The sequence below is a fragment of the Micromys minutus genome, assembly GCF_963924665.1.
Source record: "Micromys minutus genome assembly, chromosome: 8".
In the NCBI taxonomy this organism is placed as follows: domain Eukaryota; kingdom Metazoa; phylum Chordata; class Mammalia; order Rodentia; family Muridae; genus Micromys; species Micromys minutus.
Window position 1 is genome coordinate 731,559 of NC_137977.1, and position 23,222 is coordinate 754,780.

The window sequence follows — 23,222 nt, forward strand, 5'->3', positions numbered from 1 at the left end:
AGGAAGGCAGCAGCAGCAGCAGCAGCAGCAGTGGTTGTGGTTGCAGCGGCGGAGGCGGCGCGGTGGCCTGTCCTAAACCTTGGGAGCCGAGGTTGGTGTAGGAGTCCTGGGTATGGTCCGGAGTTTAACATTCCCTGTGCCTCCCACTCTTCAATACCTACTGCACCGCAGTGCAAATCCCTCCCCTGGCCTGAGACCCCAGAACAGGTCCTCTCCTCCCCGTTCCTGGAAGTCACAGAGTCCACTGGAGAGCCTGGTGTGGATGGCATTAGGAACGATGGGGTTGAGAGCTTGAAGCCGCGTTTTTTAAGTTGCTTTATGGGGTTAAGTATTACTCAGTGAGCTTACTTTCCCATCAATATCCCCCAGCTTCCTATTGTATCCAAATGTTGTATCACATCCCAGAAGTCCTAAGGAAAATCAAGGAAATCAACGAAGATATTCGGAGGCCAGGCCCTGTCTGCCCAGTCTGTCAGTCACTTGTCAGCAGAGGTGACATGAATCCCAGCAAGGTCAGCTTCCAGACACGTCAGAGCCTTGGGAGCACCTCCTGGGTAGTTCCGTCTTAGGTCTCCATTTCACTGCACACAGAAAAGCGGCTTCCGGCACCAGGCCTCTGTCTCAGATCCACTGCTTAGGTGTGTGTCCCAGCAGCAGTAGGCAGAACACAGTACAACAATCGATCCAGATCGGAGCCAAGAGGGGAGTACAAACAACAAGACCCAAGGCACGCTGGGCCATCTTCTGTTTGGTTCCTGTAGTTTGCATTTTTCTAAAAATAGCTGTCTGTGAGCGCTAAATAGACAGCTGCTGACATCACCACCAATGCTCACCCCTGCCATCCCACTGACACCACAAGCAGTGCTCACCCCTGCAGTAAACACACCAACCCCACTGACATCACCAGCAGTGCTCACCCCTGCAATCCCACTGACATCATCAATGCTCACCCCTGCAATCCCACTGACATCACCAGCAGTGCTCACCCAGGCAATCCCACTGACATCACCAGCAGTGCTCACCCCTGCAATCCCAATGACATCACCAGCAGTGCTCACCCCTGCAATCCCACTGACATCACCACCAATTCTCACCCCTGCAGTAAACACACCAACCCCACTGACATCACCACCAATGCTCACCCCTGCAATCCCACTGACATCACCACCAATGCTCACCCCTGCCATCCCACTGACATCATCACCAATGCTCACCCCTGCAATCCCACTGACATCACCAGCAGTGCTCACCCCTGCAATCCCACTGACATCACCAGCAGTGCTCACCCCTGCAATCCCAATGACATCACCACCAATGCTCACCCCTGCAGTAAACACACCAACCCCACTGACATCACCACCAATGCTCACCCCTGCAATCCCACTGACATCACCACCAATGCTCACCCCTGCCATCCCAATGACACCACCACCAATGCTCACCCCTGCAATCCCACTGACATCACCAGCAGTGCTCACCCCTGCAATCCCAATGACATCACCACCAATGCTCACCCCTGCAATCCCACTGACATCATCACCAATGCTCACCCCTGCCATCCCAATGAGATCACCACCAATGCTCACCCCTGCAATCCCACTGACATCACCAGCAGTGCTCACCCCTGCAATCCCACTGACATCACCAGCAGTGCTCACCCCTGCAGTAAACACACCAACCCCACTGACATCACCAGCAGTGCTCACACCTGCAGTAAACACACCAACCCCACTGACATCACCAGCAGTGCTCACCCCTGCAGTAAACACACCAGTCCACGTTGATGCACCAGAACACCGAGACAGGGAGCTGAGCACTTATCCATGCTGGACCTGCTTGGAAGGACCTGAGCTAGTACTGCAGCCTGGTGTGCTGAGTCTACAGCTTATTTCTCCTGTGTCAGCTTCTGAGTGATGTCACTACCATTTATAAGCTACTTTCCAGACTTTGCGTTAATGGTATTATTTTTAAAAACCAGAAATTTTATGTATGTTCTTTTTTGTAAAAGCCCAGGTAGGTACTGAATTTGTTGATCTAGACAGTACATGCATTTTGGGTCCCTGGAATCTATGGAAGTTTCCAGACTTGGACTCTGAAAGGGGTAATGTGAAGGTTGTAGGGTAAAAGGTCAGAGCTCACTTCTGAGTTTGAAAACCCACTAGTTCCTGAGCTTGAAATCTCATCAATTCCTGTATGTACCCAAAGCTCGGGACTTGAAGTCTCACTAACTCCCATCCTGAAATCTCCACCCTGGAAATCTCCTCACTCAAGAAGCCGTCCATAAACCTGCCTCTCACTCAGGTCCCGGCTGCGCCTCTCCTGAGAGGCAGCCATCCTCCTGTGTCTTTCCCAATAAGCCTCCGTGAGGTCCACTGTGCAGTGTGACTTTGTGGTGTTCCTTGTCAGAGCCGTAACACTTGTACTGGGGGAACCTTTCTCCTCAGAGTGGTGACACTTCCAAAGGTGAAATGGGGGTGGGTGCAGGGAGCACTCCATCTCCTTTTCCTGCCCTTATGGCTACAATACACAAAGAATGTAAATGCAAAATTGTGTTGTTGGCTACCTACTTCTCTTACAAATACTTGAGCTGATCAACTTATAGAAAAAAGGGTTGGGAGCCAGGGCTCAGCAGATAAGGCTCCAGCTGCTAAACCTGATACTTTGAATTTAATGCCCAGAACCACATGATAGAAAAACAGCTCTCTAAGTTTGTCCTCTAACTTCCATACATGTTCTATATCACACACACACACACACACACACACGTGTTCACACACACAAAATGAGATATTAAAATATATTTAAAGAGAATGTTTTCTTTTAGCTCATCATTTTGGAGCCTTGTGACATAAATTATTGCCCACGTTGTTCAGAGCCGTAGTGGAGCACATTGCGGTAGAGAAGGAAGTGTGCAAAGCCACCGTCTCAAGGCTGGGATGCTGAAAAGAACAGCAAGCGGCCCAGAATCCCGGTCTTCAGGACGTCATCTGACTTCCTCTCGTCAGTGCCCGCCTCTGAACCACACCTACATAAGGAACACGGACCCCGAGGACCCAGAGGACAGCTCAGATTCTGGTCTTATTTAACCTTCCACACAGGTCTCACTTCAAATGAAGAGCTCCTTTGGGCCACGTTAACGACTCCTGTGATTTTTAAAGCACACTGAAGGACTACCAGAAGTCTCTTGGTCAAGTTCCTCTGGAAACCCGAGCAGCCCATAGCGGAAATGAGTTCCGAGGATTATGTGACCTGCCTTAGGAGCCCAGAGCTCTTGCTCCACAGTGTGGTTTTTCCATTCTAGCTGACTGTCAAGGATGAGGAGGGGGATGGAAACTGGAGCCCCGCCTGCCTGTAAAACAGCCTTACCAGCAGGGGGCGCAGGAGCATGCGTGGGCCATGGTGCCATTGAGACCTGTTTATTCAAATTTTCTGTGACTAATCTTTAAAATATTAATGACAATGCCCTTTCACCACTGCCACCGGGTGGTCAAGTATGCAGTGGCTGACACCCAGTTAGGGAGCAATAAATCATCTCTCAGGATCCTCACTTTGGGAGCATAGAGACATGGAGGTTAATTTGCTGCTTTAATAAACACTTGAAATCCATCAGCCTACTTGAAACTTAAAGTAAGCAAATTCATATATAAAATGGTCAAATACATGGGTTTGCTGAAAAGATACTAGTACACAACAAGAATCTGAGGAGGCAGATTAGATCTTCTCTAGGCCTTAAAACAGAGCATGTCATCTACCCCAGAAACGACTTAAACTTTAAAAAGTTAATATTGTATGATGGACCTGTAATCCTAGCTGTCTGAGAAGCAAGGCTGGAGGTTCATAAGTTCAAGGTCTGCCTGTACTACAAAGTGAGTTCGTGACCAGTTGAGACTACAGACCTGGTCTCAAAGTTTAAGAACAAGAAAATAGAGCTGGAGATACAGCTCAGTGGTGGAGTACTTGCCTAGGATACACACAACCCTGGGTCCTCCATACTGCTCCAAAGGTAAGATTCTGTATACACATGAAATACATATTATAAAACCATTTTACATATTATAATATATACTTATATATTATAAAATATTTGGGTCCTCCATACTGCCCCCAAAGGTAAGATTCTGTATACACATGAAATACATATTATAAAACCATTTTACATATTATAATATATACTTATATATTATAAAATATTTGGGTCCTCCATACTGCCCCCAAAGGTAAGATTCTGTATACACATGAAATACATATTATAAAACCATTTTTACATATTATAATATATACTTATATATTATAAAATATTTGGGTCCTCCATACTGCCCCCAAAGGTAAGATTCTGTATACACATGAAATACATATTATAAAACCATTTTACATATTATAATATATACTTATATATTATAAAATATTTGGGTCCTCCATACTGCCCCCAAAGGTAAGATTCTGTATACACATGAAATACATATTATAAAACCATTTTTACATATTATAATATATACTTATATATTATAAAATATTTGGGTCCTCCATACTGCCCCCAAAGGTAAGATTCTGTATACACATGAAATACATATTATAAAACCATTTTACATATTATAATATATACTTATATATTATAAAATATTTGGGTCCTCCATACTGCCCCCAAAGGTAAGATTCTGTATACACATGAAATAAATATTATAAAACCATTTTACATATTATAATATATACTTATATATTACAAAATATTTTGTGTATATGTTTCATAGTACAAAGACTGATTGTCACCATTGCTTTCTTGATATTTCAAGATACAAACAAAAATATTACCATAGATGATAAGATTGTTAGTGATTTCCCCCCTCGTGTTTGTTTAAAACATCATTTATTGGGGGAGTCACAAATAATATATATATATATATATATATTTCTTTTACAGGAACAGAATTGGAGTCTCACTTAACATTACCCCTCCCCCCAAAGTTAGGCCAGTGATCAGGTAAATTAAGTCAATTTAATAGAGTGACTTGAAGTTTGAAGGAAAAGTATTAAAAACCTAATAAAATTTAGAGTTGGTCACTAGGTTTTAACTTGATTCGGCAGCAGACAGGCCTCTGCTTTTTCATAAGGCCTAAATAGGGCCCAGAATTAAATATGAACAATTGTTCCTACAGCCATGAGACCTGTTTATCCCTGTCCCTGTAACCCAAACCCCGCCTATCTCCGACAGGTTGGCTGCACAGCTCCAAGCCGGATACGCTTGCTCGCCGCTACATAATTTACTCTGCTGAACCTGAAAAGGAGTGGAATTTCAATGTAGAGTTACCATTAGCTCCAAGGCTAAATTTAAACCTCTAATTAAATTAATCCGTTCATTTTAAACACGTTGCTTCTCCCTCAGAGAAGTGTAGCAGGTTTCTTGGGTGCCACCGAGCCTAATTCAGGGCAATTGTTTCATACAGTATTCAGTAAGTCATCCCCACGCCTAGAGAACTCAGCGGGGGTCTTTGGCAAGTGGCTGGGTAGCCCTGCAGTTGCTCACCCTAAAACCACTTGTTGGGGTTGGGCTAGTTCTTCCTAAACCCAGAGTCACTGTGTCCCTAGTCAGGAACCCATCTTTCTGGAACATAACCAGGGGCCAAACAGATGTTGAGGAAACAAATGGGAATATCAGTCCGTTTATAGAGGAATAAAAGACATGTGTAAGATTATTTTAACCTGCTCAGATCTTCACAGAAAATGCAATACATTTTCAGAGACAAAATGAACATCGTGGCTGTCCTTTGCTAAGAGTACCAGGGGTGTGTGTATTAACGCCACATAGAAGGTGCTCACACACCGGGGCAACCAGCTGGGTGCCTTTACATTTATCTTGGCAGCCGCCCCCTGGGTCTGCTAAATAGTGGGGTCACATCCCAGTGACATCTTCGGTGGGGACGTCCACATAGGAAGGTGTATCCTCCCACGGAACTGTTAACAAGAACTAGTGTGTCCAGGCCCATGGCTAACGCCAAATCTGGCTATTGGGTCGGGTGCAAAGGCTCCAGGTGATCGCCCCCTAAGCACGAGCCTGGGCTGCGGCTCACCGCACTCTACAGACATCCGTGGTTCCCCGCCCGAGCGTACAGGGGTGACGTGCTCGCCGCCAGCACCTGGCTTCCGCGCGCCCCAGGAATAGCTGGGACCGTGGGGACCGGCCTGGTGAGCCCCCGCCCCGCCACGCGCCTGGCGCTGCTTCTCTCCTCCTCTTTCACCTCCTCCTGCGCGGTCGCCTCCCGCCGCTGCGGCCTCCGCCTGCGGCTTTGTTTTCCTCCCAGGTCTCATTCCCCACACGTGATACTGTGTTATTGCAAAGAGCGCTCCGGAGCGCGAGCGCGGGGTGCGCGCACTTATAAATACGGACCGCCGGGCCGGGAGTCCGTGATCGCGGGGCACGGAGGGCCGGCCAGGCGCGCGCGGGTCCCGGACGCGGAGGGCGAGCCAGGCGCGAGTGGGTCCCAGCGGCGCCCGAGCGCCCAGGGCCGAGAATGGCCCGCCCGCGGGAGGGCAGGGCCGCCTCGCACACCGCCCGCGCCCCGCGCCCTGCCCAGCCCGGGTCGCTGGGGCTCGCGGCCGCCGCTTAGCACTCGGCACCGGCCACACGCTTCTCGGGCACCGCGGAACTGACGCCGCAGACGGACACAATGGCGGCCGCGACCGCCACCGCGGGCACGGCCGCCTGCAGCAGCAGCAGTAGCAGTCGCGGCGGCGGCTCGGACGTTGCGGCCACCAGCGGGGTGCAGCCGCCGCTGCCTCCGGCCACCGCGCCGCCGGAGCCTCTCCGTAAGCCGCGCATGGACCCGCGGCGCCGCCAGGCTGCCCTGTCCTTCCTCACCAACATTTCTCTGGACGGACGGCCGCCTCTGCAGGACCACGAGTGGGGCGGCGGCGAGGAGGGCGGCGCGGCCAAGCCGGGAGCAAGGGCTCGGCTCAGCCTGCTGGCCGCCGGCTGCAGCGCGTTCTCGGCACCGGGCACCGCGGCCGCGCCGTGGACCGCCGGCTCGGGTTCCAGCCCTTGCCCGCTGCCGCCGTCCCTGGTCCCCCGGGTGTTGGGAGAGCCATCTCAGCCGCCCCGCTCAGCCCCAGCCGTCACCGGTGCTCAGCTGCAGTTGCCTGACGGGCCCGGAGCCGCCAGGCGGGAGGAGCTGGAGGAGGACGATGCCTTCACCAACGTGCAGGTGCCACCGGCCAGCGTCTTGGGCTCCGGGACCCCCGGGAGTGCGAGCGGCAGTCGGGGCCGCCTCAACTCGTTCACTCAGGGAATCCTGCCCATCGCCTTCTCCAGGCAGAACTCGCAGAACTACTGCGCCTTGGAGCAGTCAGGCCAGGGCGGCAGCACTAGCGCCTTGGAGCAGCTGCAGAGGTCCCGGTGAGTATCATGGATACCACGCTCGCCCAGCTTTGCTGTGTCCCGACCACAGGAACCCCACTGGGTTCCTGCTCCTGGCCAGATCCCGGGCTCCCGGGCAGAATCCCAAACCACTAGAGCATCTGAAAGGGGAAGAGGCCCAGGGAGTGTGTGGTCACACATGTGCACGAACCCGGCACTAACAGAACGGCCGCACCATGCTCCTGCTTTGGCCAGGGAGTTGGGAGTTGGAAGAAGCGGTTAAGAAGCGGTGCGTGGAGATCACCAGCTTCCTGAAAACCTGTCCAGATCCCGGGGCGCGTCCCCAGCTCCGGGCCAGCGGCCGACGGGTGCAGTGGGTGGGGCCGGGGCGGGCGGCGCTCCGGAGCCCCAACTAGTCACAGACACGTGGGAACCCCTCTGGAAAGTTTGTGGAGCCCGGGAAATCATGTTTTCCTAAGAAATGGAAAGTTCTTTTGGCATTTCCTTGGTTCAGGCCTAGGGTGTGGGGACAGAGGAAATGTGGCCTGAGACTTTTTCATTCCGAGAAAACAGGCGTGAGACGCTTATTGTACGCCGTGCGCGTTTATCTGCGGGTTTGAACATCTTAGCAAAAACATGAGATCTACTTATTGGCGAAATAGCTGGAGTTAAGTGCTGTATGCTAGGGCAGTGGCCTTGGTTCTGTGTGGGATCGGGAGATTACCTACAGGTTGGGGAAGAAGCCCAAGGGTGGGGCTCTGCGGGCCTGTGGCGGGAGTCCTTCCTCCTTAGTTAATGAAGCCGCCTGAGAAATTATAGCACTGACTACCTTAGTTAACTAGCATTATTAACTCAGGGAACCAAGGCCTCTGTTTCCTCTGAAGGGATAGGGCCTGGCCAGTGTTCTGTGGGCATTAGGTGGGTAGAGATCGGCCTCTGTTGCTGTCGCTTTCCTGTTGATGGTCTGTTGGAAAACCTAACTTCCTTGGTTAATGAAATTAAGAGAAGGGCCAGCCGGGTTTACATAGAAGTTTGCTAGCTTCCCAGCGTGTGAAATCAGACCTGTGCTGCCAGGGAGTGTTATAGTTCAAGTGTGCACGGGCCTTGGGCAGGGGTGTGGAGTCTGGGAAGCAGCCTCCTGACAGCTCTGATGAGCTAGTGATACTGGGTACAAGTGACAGTCCTTTCTTGTCACAGCTTGCATCCTTTGTGGTGGATGGGCAGCCCTAGGGCCAGTCTTACCACTCGCCCTAGAGGCCACCATAGGGTTATGACAGGCTTTGTAATATAAACTGGTGCTGGGCTAAGAAGACCATGTCCCCTGGAGGGCCGGTCCTTCCCCCGCCCCTCTTCTCCAGGAGGTGTGGAGCTTCTAGCATTTCTGTGTTAAAAGACATCCAGAGCTTCTTTGGTAATCCTAGCTCTGGGAACCCTTAGGATGGTTTATTGATCCTTTCTGTCCAAACACACCTTGGGATGTGCTAGTCTCAAAGATGTACCCTTGCCAGACAGTCATAAAGGAAATTATTTCTGAACAGCCTATGTCTGGAAGTCTGATAGGTTTGCTTTTTGACAGGTTGTTTTTGTTTTTCCCAGACAGGATCTCTCTGGGTAGCCCTGGCTGTCCTGGAACTCTCTCTGTAGACCAGGCTAGCCTCCAACTCAGAGATCCTCCTGTCTCTTCCTTCCACATGTGGGGATTAAAGGCTTGCACCACCACCTTTTGGACGTTCTTGATAGAGAGGCAGAGGGAAGGTTACAGGGTTTGAGTGGTCAGTGTGGCCAGGAGACCTTTGCCTGAGGCATGTTACTTTCTGATCCCGAACAGTACTTTCTCCTGTTTGTGGTCACCTAAGCCCAGGTGTGGCTTGCCCTGTCCCTGCCTTACCACCTGTGGGCCTTCTGAGGCCCAGCGGCCTATGTGGCTCTCTCCGTAAGCTGCTTTACAAAAAAAACCAACCAACTGTCCAACCAGCAAACATGGGTGGGATGTGAGCTGCCAGTCAAAGTGGACTTCCTGTGGATTCCTTCCCAGCTCTGTAAGAAATTCTTTGAAGCCTTTTTGCTTCAGACTGTGGGCTCTGGACCCTCATGGAGAGCTTAAAGGGCAGTCCTTCGGTTTTCACTCTGACCTGTGGGCCTGCCTGATAGTTTCCCAGGTAACTGACAAATTCCCAGGATACAAATAAATAAATAAAATATTAAGAATCACAGCTCCAAGACCTGGACTCTTAAAACTCTTTCTGGTCTCTTCCCTCCGGACGTCTAAGATTCCGGGAATGGAACCCAGATCGCCCAGAGAAGCACTTCCCCACTCAGCTATGACCCCAGGCCAGTTAGAACACAGTGCTTCGCTGTGCAGTGTTTGAGCTGCAGAGAGGACCGTGTCTGTGGTCAGGCCTGTAGAGCGTGCTCAGTAACCATGAATGCGTGCGGTTACCCTCTCCGTACATGCAGACTGGCCAGCAAAGGCATGTGGCCCCCACAGACAGAGAGACTTGAGGGATCGGAGTGACTGAGGTAGTGTCTCAGACTGGACTGAGACCATGGGCCCAGCCATTCCACGATGGTTCCTTCTCTTCCGCTTCCAGCCTGCTCACTTACTGCCTTGCCGTTTGCCAGGAACACGGGAGGTCAGTTACCCCATGTGAATTCATACCTCTTTTCTGATGGTCACACAGGCCTGGGGAAGCCCCCGGCCACCCTTAGCTTCCCACCCTGCAGTGAGCCCCACATAGGCAAGGGGTTAACAGGCAAAGGGGAGCAGATTTTGAAAATGTATCTTACGATTTCTTTTACTTTAGACACCATCATCTCAGGCCACAGCTGGCAGAAACCCGTGTTCCACTTCCAGGATCTTTGGTTGGCAGACAGCCACCCACCGAGCAGTGCAGAGTAGAGCTCAGGTGTGAGCTGGAAGGGCCGCAGTGACTGTTCAGAAGTAGCACAGGCCTTTGGCTTGTAAACACCTGAGTTGTAGTGCGCCAGTCAAGGTGTGGTCCGCTGGGGCCACTTGACAAGGACCCATATCCTGGGCTGGAAAGGTCAGTCTGCCCTTCTAAGTCCACTTTCCTCTGAGCTCTTCCACCTGTGTTTGCAAATGCCTTGGCTGGACTTAACTTTCTGAATGCTAAACTATGGATTGCTAAATGTGCTCCTGGGGTAAGGGCTGTCAGATGTTAATGTAGTTAGCACCTCCTTGGGATCTATTCTTTAAGAGCACTGTCGTCTAGTCTTGGTAGCCTTTGTTGGTGACCCTAGCATTCAGGATCCGGAAGGAAAGAGGATAAAGGCCAGCCTGGGCTACAAATTGCCCCCAAACAAAAGCTAGCAGTTCCTTCTAAGCAGCTAACCAGCCTTGGAGACAGAAGAGGAAGCTGCTGTGGAGGGAGGCACTGTCCAGGTCTGAGGACTTCCGGGAGTGAGGCCGGTTAAGTCACTTGCTCAGGACCACCCAGCCCTTCAGGGCAGAGCCCTGGCTCTTGGCAGATTGTTTCCTTTGGCCACTTAGGGGTTTCTGCTTCCTCCCTCTGCTGCTCCCACCTCATTGTGGAAACCTGGCTCATGCTACTATAAACTGTAACCACTGAGGTTTTGTTGGAAAGAAAGAAACCCAGGAGTTGAGAGCCAGAGCCTGTGAGGAGAGATGGTCGTTCCTGCCTTGCTTCCTGACTGAATTCCCCAGCAGTCAGCAATCTCAGGCTACCCCTGAGCCAGGTTTCAGCAACATGAGTTTCAGAATCCAGAGCTGTGCTCTTGGGCAGAGGCAGGCTCCAGGCAGGGTGGTGACCACTGAGCTTTCCAGTGGGCTAACGAACATTAGTAATTATCCTTGGCTGATGGCAGAGGCATCTCGGGCCCAGGTTGTGTTTTCCTGGTAATAAAATCTGCAGCATGTGTCAACTCTGGGGGGTGAACCAATGGGAAGCCTGGTGTTGGCTTGCTGGGAGAGATACAGAAGCCGCTTTGGGCTCTGTCCACCCATCAGCTACTCCAGAAGCTGTTGGTGCCTGTCCCGCCTCATCTGGGAGTTGTGTGAGGACTGGCTGATGGTAGTGGAACTTACAGACAGAACAAAGAGAAACAGTATGAGCTGCTGACCTGATCCAGGACCAGCTTTGAGAATTCTGGACTTTCAGTTTTCTCCTGGTATTAAAGGCTTAGGATAAAGGAGCCTGCCATGCCCAGGGCTTGTAAGCCCCGTGGTCTCGGTGAAGGGCTAGGGTGTGTCTGGCTTGGGGACATGGGATGATTTAATTGTAGAATTAGATGCAAAGAGGTGGTGAATTAGGACCTGCTTTGGGAAACAGGTATGAATGAATGAGCGAGCAATTGAGCCAGTGACTGGGCACCTTCAGTGCAGGGCAGACTTTTATTTATTTTTGAATAAGGTATCGAATAGCCCATATCCCTTTAAACTTGCTTTGCTGGCAAGGGTGGCCTCGAGTTTCTGCCCCTCCCAACTCCTGCCTCTTAAATTCTGGGATTATGGACAGGTATGACCGACCTTCAGCTGTGCCATTTGAGAAACTGGAGGGTCCCACTGGACTTTAGACTTCAGGAGGCGTCCACGCAGGTGGATGAGGTGGCCATTCCTTGCCAGCACCCCTCCCCATCAAGGAAAAAGGCAGTAATAACCGTGACTGCCAAGGGGCCTGTTTATAAAGTGCTTTTGTAGATAGATGTGGATTGCAGCCGTAGCCAAGAGTAGAGCCGGCGCCCAAGGTCACACGGAGGACCTACGATGACCTTGGGTGCCAGGTATGTAGAAAAAGCTCTAGTCTATGGAGCTGGATGCTCTGTATTGTGTATTCATTCAGCAAGAGCTGACTGTGAAGAGTTTCTATTACAAAGCTCCACTGTGCTGAACACAGGAGGTGTAGACATAAAATTGGATCCCTTGCTGTGTTGAGTGGTACAAGTTATCCCGGGATCCAGCGGTGATGAATGGTAGGTGAGCTCTTGGTTTGCCCTCCCACCCGGCAGGGAAACTTTTTACTCTTCCTTAAGTCTGGGGCTGGACTTGAACACTGCATTGTTATTCAACACACATTCCGGGAGTCCTAGTTATAACAATCCTGTTTTGAGGTGTAGAGAGGTTAAGTAGCTTGCCTGAGGCCCCTCAGCCCATATGTGGGGTGTGGTTTTCATCCTCAGAATCTGCTGGTGCCCTCATGGCTCACTTGTTACAGTTCCTTCTTTGACTTCAGCCCTCAGAGGCAGACTTGGTGACCTCAGAGGTCACCTCCCACACTGCTTTCTTATTTAGATTCCTACCTTCCTTTCATCTAAGGAGAACCTCTGTGGGCCTGGGAAGCAGAGCCTTCTGTGGCCACACATTCTCCTGATACTGTCCCTTCTTGTCATGTTTCTGCTTTCCATCCCCACTGTACTTCTCCTGAGCCTGGTCACCCTGCTTCCTTCCTGGGCTTTTTTTTGTTTCGGATACTCTGTGACTTCGTAGTGTCAGGGGTCAGCAAGATATGGCCAATTGGACTTTTATATATGGATTCCTTGGATACACACAGTCTGTGGATACAGGCACACCCACACAGTCTGTGGATACAGGCACGCTCACACAGTCTGTGGATACAGGCACGTCCACACAGTCTGTGGATACAGGAACGCTCACACAGTCTGTGGATACAGGCACGTCCACACAGTCTGTGGATACAGGAACGCTCACACAGTCTGTGGATACAGGCACGTCCACACAGTCTGTGGATACAGGCACGTCCACAGTCTGGATATAGGCACGCCCACACAGTCTGTGGATACAGGCACGTCCACACAGTCTGTGGATACAGGCACGCTCACACAGTCTGTGGATACAGGCACGCTCACACAGTCTGTGGATACAGGCACGTCCACAGTCTGTTTTGTCTTTGGGTCTCTGTGCTAAGATGGCAGAATTGGAGAGCTATAACAGAGACAGGTAACCAACAAAAGCCTCAGCTCAAGTCCCCTGGCTTGTCCCAGGAAATTATGGCACCAGTGACCTGGTGTGCTCAGTGCCCAGAAGGTGTGCAGCTACCCCAGGCCCCGTTCTGTCCACCTTTGGCTCCATCCTGGTGTTTTCCAAGAGGACCCCTTTCTTCTTTTGGATTCAACTATTCCTTCTCCTTGGATGGGGAGACCTTTCTAAGACCCACATCTACAGACTCAAATTCTTTGTATTTCTTAAAAAGTGGCCTTTGGAGATTCGTGTTTGCCACTGCCCCTCCTTCAGCATGTGGGGTGGCTCTGCTCTCCTGGGAAGAGTCCCCACCTTATTGTGATGCCTCTTTCACAGGTGTTGTATCCCCCTCACCTCCTACTTCCACTGACCTCTCTGGCTCGCATGCTGTCGGGCTCTGCTGGGTAGATCATTTGGGGGCCAGGCCTCACCAAACGACTTCTTTTCCTTTGGAGTGTCCATAGCCAGAACAAAGCCCAGTTTCCTGACCACCTAACAGGGACAGTAGGGAGGTTTGGACACTGCTGAGGGGACAAACCCAGTGCCTGGCTCTACTAGATGTATCATTGGGAGGTACATCTTCAGCCCAGTGGAGAAATGGGATCCTGGCACCTGGGCAAACCTCTTCAAAGCTGGAGCCCACCCTTTTCCTCAAGACTGTCTTCCCACATGCTTTCTCCCAGTTTCCCAAGCCTTCATTTTTCCCCAGCTCATTTGGTAAGGCAGGATGCTTATGCACCACCACCTCTGTTCAGCAGCCTAATGGGCTCACCTCAACCATAGCCACACCCTGGACCATCTTGCCTGTCTCCTCCTCCTCTTCTTCCTCCTCTTCCTTCTCTTTTTGCTCAGTGGCTGTGGAAAGGGACAAGCCCTCACTCCTCCTCCGTTTTTGTGTTCTATAGCTTTATCTGTCCACATCCTTGTGTATTGCAGATTCTGCCCACTTTAGAGCTGAGGAGCTTGCCCCTGGGTGGTTTTAGGAGTCTTGTCTAAAACCCTGTAACCGACAGTGTGCTGGGTTTGCCATGGGGAAGTGTTGTCAAAGCTGATTGGTGGGCTCAGAGCTGGGCAGTAAACTGAGCTCATCAGGATGGGACTGTCACCACCCTGGGATCCAGACTGCCAGTCAGGCCCCCTTCCTGGCTTCCTGAGAGCTGGTGTACCCTGTGGGCTGCCCCATGAGTGTGTTTGCCTGTCATTTTCCCCTCTGGGGGCTGTGTCAATGTTCACATCAAAGGAAGCTCGGGGAAAATCAGTTTCTGAAAAATCTGCTGGGCAGCTTGAACATGGTGGTTCATGCTGAGTCCCACACGCAGAGAAAGGAGGAGCAGCCTGGGTTCAAGACCAGCGTGGGCTACATAGCAAGGGGGAAAGGAATCCACCAGGGAAAGTGATATGAGCGTCCCTGGATTAATGTCTGCTTTTGGTTCTGGCTCAGTTGACAGTTTTTTGCTAACATACAGGAAACCCTAGGTCCATTCCCCAGACACAAAAGAAAGCAAAAGTTAAACCTGTTGTATGAGTGTGGTCTGGTAAGTTTTGAAAACAAAACTTTTAGGGCTGGAGAGATGGCTCAGTGGCTAAGAGCACCTACTGTTCCTGCAGAGGCCCCAAGTTGGTCCCTGGACCCTGGGATATTCAGAACTGCCTATAACTTCAGATCCAAGGATCTAACACCCTCTTTTGGCCTCTTTGGGTACCTGTATCACCCCCAACTGTGCATACACCTAACTTAAAAGTTAAAAAAAAATTTTTAAAACCCACAATTTTTTTTTTTTTTTCAGATACTGAACCTAGAATCTTCTGCTCAGGGCTGGGCACTGTGTGGGAATCACAAACTTACTGGTCCTTTTTCTTTACAAACTGCCATGCTGCGGTTTTGGTTTTGCTTGATTTGCTGAGACTTCCAGGAACAAAGCATTGATCAGGGTTTCCCAGCCCTTCTCTGTTTGTGTGAGCAGTTTGGATAATTGCATACCAGTTCCTTGGTGTGGCCTGGGGCTTGATGGCTGCATGTTTAGCCAGAGACAAACACTTGTAAAGCTCCAGAATTTAGCGTGTAGAGCTGTAGCACTTGGGTTTACAGTATAGTGGGAGTATATGGAGGAATTCAGTCTTACCCTGATTCAAAGGATTCCATGTACTTAAATCATGATAGAGTTAAAAAAAGAAGAAGAAGCAAACAAAAAAGTGCATAATAGAATATTTGTAAGCACCAAAGATCTATATGTCTACAACACTAAGTTTTACCTTAAAACACTTTCCTCATAACCCAATTATTAATAAACCGAAATGTCTACTTTGTAGTCCTAGGTAGGCAGGAGCTAAGAAGAACAGATTGGAAGCCTCTGCCTCGGGCTTGCTCGATCTGATCTCACTCAGAAGCTGGCTGTCCAGAGTCCAGGGCGTTTGCTTTAGAAGGATGTTCAGTGAAGGGGTGGAGGCCACTGTTGTGAGCAGTGGTTGTGGCATTTGCTCTGTCCAGTGGGGACTGTAAATGTGACTTGATTGGAGCCCACGGCTCGCAAAGGGCCTCTACGGGGGCTGTCTCAGCAAAGCATCGAAAAGTCGGCAGGATAGGGGGTGCTGTGCTGCCCACATCCTGTTCTCTAATTCTGGGAGTTTTAAAACATCCAAAAACTTACCCCTAGAGTCATGTCACTTAACAAAACAAGAACTGCAGAATGTACCCCAATTCCTGTCTGGAGTCCCCGCTTGTGTTAACCTCAGAAGAACAGAGATCTTAAGGCCAGACCTGCGGAGTCAGTCACAGTCAGTGTGGTAAAGGACAGGGTAGTGCTCAGCAGGGTTTGGGACGGCAGCCCGACCATCAGGCATGATGGTTGGCACGTGATAACCTCCTGGACAGGCCAGCAGGGCCCTGGGCTGGAAGGAGTGGTGGAAAAATTTCCCAAGAACCCAAGAAGGCAGCGCCTCCTGTGGGAAAGGGCACTGGCGGGCACCTGCGCCTCTGCCTCTCACAGCAGGTGACCACCCTCCCACCCTCCGTCCTCTGCCACTTAGCAAACCTCAGAGTTCTCATCTGTAAATTGGGATAATGACCTCTGCCTTATGGAATATATTATTTTTTCTGTTGCTGTGACTAATAAATATCTGATAAAGACTTGAAGATTGATTGCTTCAGAAAATGACTCAAGGAGTGTGGTCCCTCACAGCAGGGACAGCGTGGTAGCTGGTCTCATGGTACCTGCATGAGGACAGAAAGAGAAATGAATGTTGGTGCTCAGCCCTTTTCTTTCCTCTTTTTATTTGGTATGGAACCCTAGTCCCCGGGATGGAGCTATCCACATCCGTGTGGCTCTTAATCCCTCACGTGATCTCCCTCGTGAAACCGTAGTAACCACTCCAGACATACCCGTGTTCCCATTAAGCTGGCTGGAGTGACTGGGCTGAGGCACTGAAATCCTCAAAGTCCTCGCTAGCCACCAGGAAGCACTAGAGAAGTTGGTCAGGCCTGGGAAGGTGGTGGGGAGCTGAGGGTAAGCCACTGGGGTGGCTAAGTCACTCCGATTGTATAATTTCAGACGTGTAGTAAGACCAGTTTTTATGGGAAGCCACACCCGTCCATTGGTGCTGGTCCTACCTCCAGCCTCATCCCACACAGCAAGACATCCTGTTTGCCCTGGGCATCTCAGCCCAGCCCAGGGAGGAGGAAGGTGTTGCATTCATCTTGCTGTTTGTGTGAAGGGCAGTCAGGAGTTGCCTGTCACCCAGCTGAGCATCCCGGGACAATCGAGGGAGACACACTTTCCCTTTGCAGAAGCTGGGTTCTCGCCCTGGCTTGGGTGCTGTAACTTAGCTTCCAGAGTCTGCATGGGATGGCTCCTTGAAGGATGGACAGGACAGCAGTAGGGACACGTGGAGGCCCTGCTGCTCGGTGACTTAGCTGATTTCTGTTGTTGGTCCCTCCTCACTGACCCCTTTGCACCCGCGGCCAAACACTTAGGACTTTGCCCGAGGTCTGCACCAGCCCTGTCCAGATGTCTGACCCAGGCAGTGACTGAAGGATTGTTCCACGAGTGAGGCCCAAGTCCTGACCCAGAAGAGAAGCTGGGCAGCTGGGCTCTGGATGGTGGAAGTCAGGGGGCCCCCTGAGCTGGGAACCATCGACAGACGTGGAGAAGATGGTCTTTGGGCTGGGCTTGCTGTCTGGCTGAGACACCGCCAGTGTGAGCACCTAGCATTGATACCCACTGGATGCTTCCTTCGGAGAGAATCTCACTGCAGGGGTGGCAGGGAGGCTGGAGCACGAACTGTTGTGATAGGCCTTCCATAGACACACCGGAGCCACCACACCTCCCGTAGTTAACCCAATAAACTCCTAGCTAGGCTTGGTGGGATTGTTCCTTTGGTCTGCTGATGCCCTCCTTGTCTGGGATGGACAAACAGACTCTCCAGGAAGAGTCCACAGCTGTCACCTATGCTTGTGGTACTTTCCTTTTTCTCTTGTAGGGTGTACCTGGCTGAACAGTGCCCCCTCCTATGGCCACCTGGAATTGCAGAATGGGCCCTCTTGAAAAGTGAATAAAAGAGTGAAATCAGAGGACAGTCACTCCATAATATGGAGAAAGGTTTTCGCTGTAGATGTCAGGGAGAAAGAGGCAGAGGAAAGAGGCCAGGCTGAACACGACTGGCAGGCCATGGGCTGCAGAGTCCAGGTTAGTGGGGCTGGGTGTGCCAACCACACCCTGTAACTGGTAACCGAGAGACCCCGGGAGAACCTGGCTGCCTGGCCTGCTTTATTATGCTAAATAGGCACCTTGGCTAGCCATTGGTCTTGGATTTGAGACCTGGCAGAAATGAGGTTGTTGTAGATGTAATTGGTTAAGATGAGCTTATGCTGAACGTCAGTAGCTTCAGATGCAAAGACTGTGTCTTCCTGAGAAGGCCGTGCAGAACAGGAAGATAGCAGCGTAGACAGACAGACAGGTTGGCGTGATGTTTTTAGTGTGCTCAGAGAATATGAAGTAATCCTGGCAACCGTGGAAGTTGGAGGAAGCACATCTCCCTTGAGTGACCAGGGTCTTCAGAACTATAGTTGTCAGAGTGGCTAATGGTCAGAGTCAGAGGTAGGAGCCAGTTCTCCACACGGATGTACCAGCTTCCTCCCCGTGAGTTCTGTCATAAGTAAGCTCTCTGTTGCTTTAACAGATAGCCACGGGGAGACTGGTTCATCGTTTAGGAAGCTGCAGGCCCAGTTACTTTAGGCCACTGGCAGGCAGTGTGTCCTGGGGAGAACACGTGATAGCACAGAGCCATGCAGAACCAGGAAGCAGGTGAGGAGGTGACCAGGCTTTCAGGGTGCCCTATAAGTGACCTAATGACCTTTGGTCCAAATTTGAAATCTTTGGATCCCAAATGACCCAAAGGCCTTTTAGTAACCAGGGCACAGACCTTTAATCCATGGCCCTTGAGGGGTGTGTGTGTGTGTGTGTGTGTGTGTGTGTCGGTCCATCCGTCCTGGATACTGATGATTTTGGTCAGATCTATGACAGGCTTTAGAGCAGGATTCTTAATATGTTCCCTAACAGCACCCTTCTGAAGAGGAGGTAAAGGAGCATAGAGGTGTGCGCTCTCTCTCTCTCTCTCTCTCTCTCTCTCTCTCTCTCTCTCTCTCTCTCTCTCTCTCTTTCTCTCTCTCTCACTCACTCACACACACACACACCAGGGGAAATAGGAATGTAGAGAAGAAACACAATCAATACCTGTTGTCCACTGGAAGTCTGAGATTCCCCCAACCCCCTTTATCAAAAATTTGTTCTTCTCAGCCAAGTATACACCCATCTTTATAGACATTACAAAGGGTTTTGATGTAGTTACTCCTGGCCTATATTTAGCTTACTTTGTCCCTCAAGGGCATTTATGTATGCTTTGTGGCACACATGGGATTGAGTTAATTACCAGCAGAATCGTTTTTAACAAATTGTGCTGTGCTTAAATGTGGCTCAAATCAACCTCAGGGTCAGACCCCCAAAGTCTGAACAAGCACCTGCTACTGAGTTGTGTTGATCCAAAAAGCCTTCTCGCTGCCTCCTGAGGCTTACCTCTGCTGCAGACGTCTCTCTGAGACCCCCACAGATGTGGCTAGACATGGTGCTTTAATTATGAGACACTGTATTATATAAAAGCCAGCATTCTAGCAAACGCCGGTGGAAGGCCCATGTCCCGGCTCTGCTCGGGGTGGTGAGTGGGGGGAGACTCCCAGGCCTTCTGCTCCCTCGGAGACCAGCTGAGTTTCCTCCTCGGCTCCCCTGCCACCTCCTGTTGTCTCTGTCCCGGCTGCAGCCTGAGGAATGTCATGGTGTTTCTGCTGGAAGGTTGTGTTGGCTGTTCCAGGCATGCAAATAGACTTCTTGAAGGCATTATACTTTGTACCAAACCCTGGGAACACAGGAAGATGCTAGAGAGGCAGTACCACTCTCCCAGACATTGCTTAGCCACTAGTGGGTAGATGGACAGATGCAGTCATAAATCTGCCTGTAAGATGAACACGTCTCCTCTGTTAGACATGGCGGCTGGGGACAGTGTCTCTGAGGACGATGAGAAACAGTGGGAACCAACTAAAGCAGGGCATGGTGGTAGACTCCTGGAACCCTGCTATGTCAAAGGCTGGAGCAGGGGGATTGCCAGTTTGAGGCCAGCCTGGGCTACATAGCAAGACTCTGTCTAAAAAACAAGAACAACAAAAATCCCTTACGCACAAACTAGAGACGAAAAGCCACCTAAAGATGGGATGCAGGTTTAGGCACTGGAAATCGTGTGTTCTGGGTGTGTCTAAAGGAGAAAGGAATGGGTAGCTGCAGCTCAGAGAGCTTGGGGGTGAAGGAGAGGAATTGAGTGTACAGTATGTGTGCTTGGCAGAAACCCCCTGCATCCTGCGAGGCACAGTGGCTTGGGGTGAGGCAAAAGTTAGAGAGGGCTTGGTGGGCTCAGGGTGTGTGCTGCGGATGGATAGAACGTCCATTATAGGTGCCTGACAGCACTAAGCTGGTAGAGGGATTTTGAGACTAGTCAAAGGACACATCGGTTACAGGCTTGATACATGTTACAGACAAGATGGTGCTAACCCTGCTGGCCTACAGTGAAATCCGTGTTTGTGTGTTGGGGAAGGCTTCCCTCTGGTGTGGTTGCTGGGCAAAGGTCTGAGGACAGACGGGTGTGTACAGGCTGGGTGACCGGGCAGACAGGAGAGGCAGTTGATACTGAGTGGTACTGGGAGTCGTAGAGACAGGAGAAGCCATTGTGCACGTGTATATTAGAGACTGGAGGACGCTCAGACAGGAGGAGCCGTTACGTACAGGGTGGGATCAGAATGTTCATGGAAATCAGGGCTGGGAGGATTGAGACAGACAGATGTGTGGAGTGGATTTCGGTAGTCACACTGACCGCAGGATTGTGCTGGAGGAGCCAAGCAGGTTAGACGGGCACAGGGTTCAGTGGGATGGGTTTAGAGATGGGGTACAGGGAAGAAGGAGATGGCAGTTGGTTCTTTTCCTTGTTTTATTGGCAGTTTTGCATAATTATATCACACATTTCATGGGGTCCTGTGAACCTTCAAAAAACATGGCGTTTTATATATAGAAAAAACCCCAGTAAAATGGGAAAGAACCCAACAGCTACCCCTGGTTTTGAGACCTCATCACTTTTTCCTGGGTCTGTGGCTTTAGGCAAGTCCCTTAGCTTCCTTGAGCCATGGTCACCCGTGAAGGGAGAGATCCCATCACATGAGCAGATATCTTCCAGCAGTTCATTTGAATCATACATGCAGTGACCATGATCTTGATCTCTATGACGCACAGAGAATGTAATTCTCACTAAGAGTCTCAAGTGGTTCTAAGAGGCCAAATACTCTTTAAATGTTCTGCAGATTTTATGGGGGCCAAAGCTATCTTATCAGTGAGGTAGCAGCATGCTGGACTTTCTCCCAACCCACCTGACTCTGAAGGCCAAATTTTTCTCCTCTGGTACTGTTGCCCTTTGACATGGGGGACATTTATCCAAATGAGTTTTGGGCTCAGCTTTAGGACCTCGGTGCCCAACCCATTTTTAACACTGTCTGAAGACTATGCTCTGGTCACTGACAAAAGCTGTGTTGGTGGGGTGCTGCCTTGTATGCTGGGGATGGAGGTCCTATTTTACAAGTTCACCTCTGCTTCAGAAGTGTTTCACAGAGGCCAGGCAGATTGGAAGCTTCTGAGAGTTCTGTCTCCAGGTACCCCATAGGCAGCAGAGAGAAGGAATGTAGCCAGCATAGCTGGGTTAAAAGGTGTGACAACTGGAAATGTTTAAAGTTAGCTCTCTGGAACCAGGAAAAGAAGAGTCAAAACTGAAGTACAAGGAACCGAATAAGAGGTGTACGGGCTGGTGGGATCTGGTATGGGAGCATTGATTTTTATATTGTCACAAATTGGTACCAGATGCCTGCCTTTTCAGACAGACTCCCGCGTTCATCCAAGACTCTGAGTGGGACAGCCAATCACTTTGTCATTTGGAATTCTGCTGTTTGATATTTTTTGGAAGTTGTTTCCCCTCCCACCCCCCAAAAGGGTAAAGAATTCATACTATAAACTTCTAAAGCATCGATTTGTGAATGGTAGTTAACAGATGGTGCCCCAGGGAGGAAGTCTCCGGTTTCTTTTTATAACCCTGGCTGAAGTGACTGAGGTGACATTTCTAGCATTTGCATGCCCCCTCACTAGGAATTAGTTCAGCCTGCTATAGCCATGTCTAGCCCCGGCCACTCTGTTCCATTTTTCCTTAGCCTCCTGGTACAGGAGGAGGGCGCAGTACTTCTGACCGGGGCCGCAGGGCCTCATGTGGGCTGCGTGTGGCAGCATCCCAGGACCATGGCATGGTCCAGTGGATTTCCCTGTGAGCTGGGCCTTATGCTTGCAAGACTTTCTCAGAGGGCTGAGCTGACTTTTCTCGTGGCCGTCAAAGGGAGAATAGTCTGGTCTGGCTCAGGTGCTGGGATGCCAGCAGGTAAGAACCAAGCATCAGCCCAGGAAAGCAAGACGCATGTGAGGCTGTGGGCACAAGCCTGCTGGTCATGCTGCTGTGTGTTCGTCAGTGTCTGGAGTCTGGAGGCAGGAACGAGAGCAGAGGCCACTGAGGGGTGCTGCTTGCTTACTGGCTTGCCCTCCTGGCTTGCACACCTTGGTTTCTTACAGCATCCAGGGCCACCTGCCAAGGGGTGGCCCCTCCCATGGTGAGCTGGACCCCCCCACATCAATCATTAAATAAGAAAATGCCCCACAGGTCTGCCCACAGGCCGATCTGGTGGGGAGGATTTTCTCTTGATGGGGGGGGGGTCTTCCAAAATGACTCTAGCTTGTGTCAGGTGGACATCAAACTAAAACAGCACAGCCTGTCTTCCTGTGGTGTGACAAGAGTATTTGAGAAGAAGCAACTTGGGAGGTGGGGTGGGCTTGCTGTTGGGTTCACATTGTGAGGAGTTACATTTTAGTCTGGTGCAGAGACAGGCAGAAGCAAGAGGCTGGTGTTCCAGAGTTGGCTGGCAGGAAGAAGGCAGAAGAATGCTCCTGGTTCACCTTACTTCCTCTTTACTTTCAGGGTGGGCCTCTCCTCCTCCTTAGCCTTTCTAGAAAGCCCCTGTCAGGTACACCCAGAAGTGTGTTTGTTTCCATGTGGTTAAGCCAGTCCGTAGGGAAAATAACTTGTCACAGCTGGGCCGGGGTGCAGCCTGCCTGGCCAGGCTATGGACTGTCACGGGGTGACTCACTGTGTCCACAGAATGAGACAGGATGAGGCCTCCCCGCTCTACACTTCTGGAGACCCAGAGGGCCGAGGGTGTCAGTTGTGTATAAAAGTCTTCCTGGGGACCAGGCGCCTGTGCTGTCTTCCCTCACGGCCACCTACATGCCACACAGGAGA

At 50.8% G+C, this 23,222-nt stretch overlaps 1 protein-coding gene across 1 annotated transcript in view; it reads left to right on the forward strand.

Moving 5' to 3' along the window:
* The first annotated feature begins 6,373 nt into the window (after window positions 1-6,373).
* CABLES1 (Cdk5 and Abl enzyme substrate 1) overlaps window positions 6,374-23,222 on the forward strand; it is a 99,053-nt gene continuing 82,204 nt past the window's right edge. Inside the window, exon 1 of the mRNA XM_080919963.1 lies at window positions 6,374-7,387. Coding sequence (XP_080776089.1) covers window positions 6,663-7,387 — 725 coding nt within the window. The 5' untranslated portion in view covers window positions 6,374-6,662. The remainder of the gene's footprint in view (window positions 7,388-23,222) is intronic.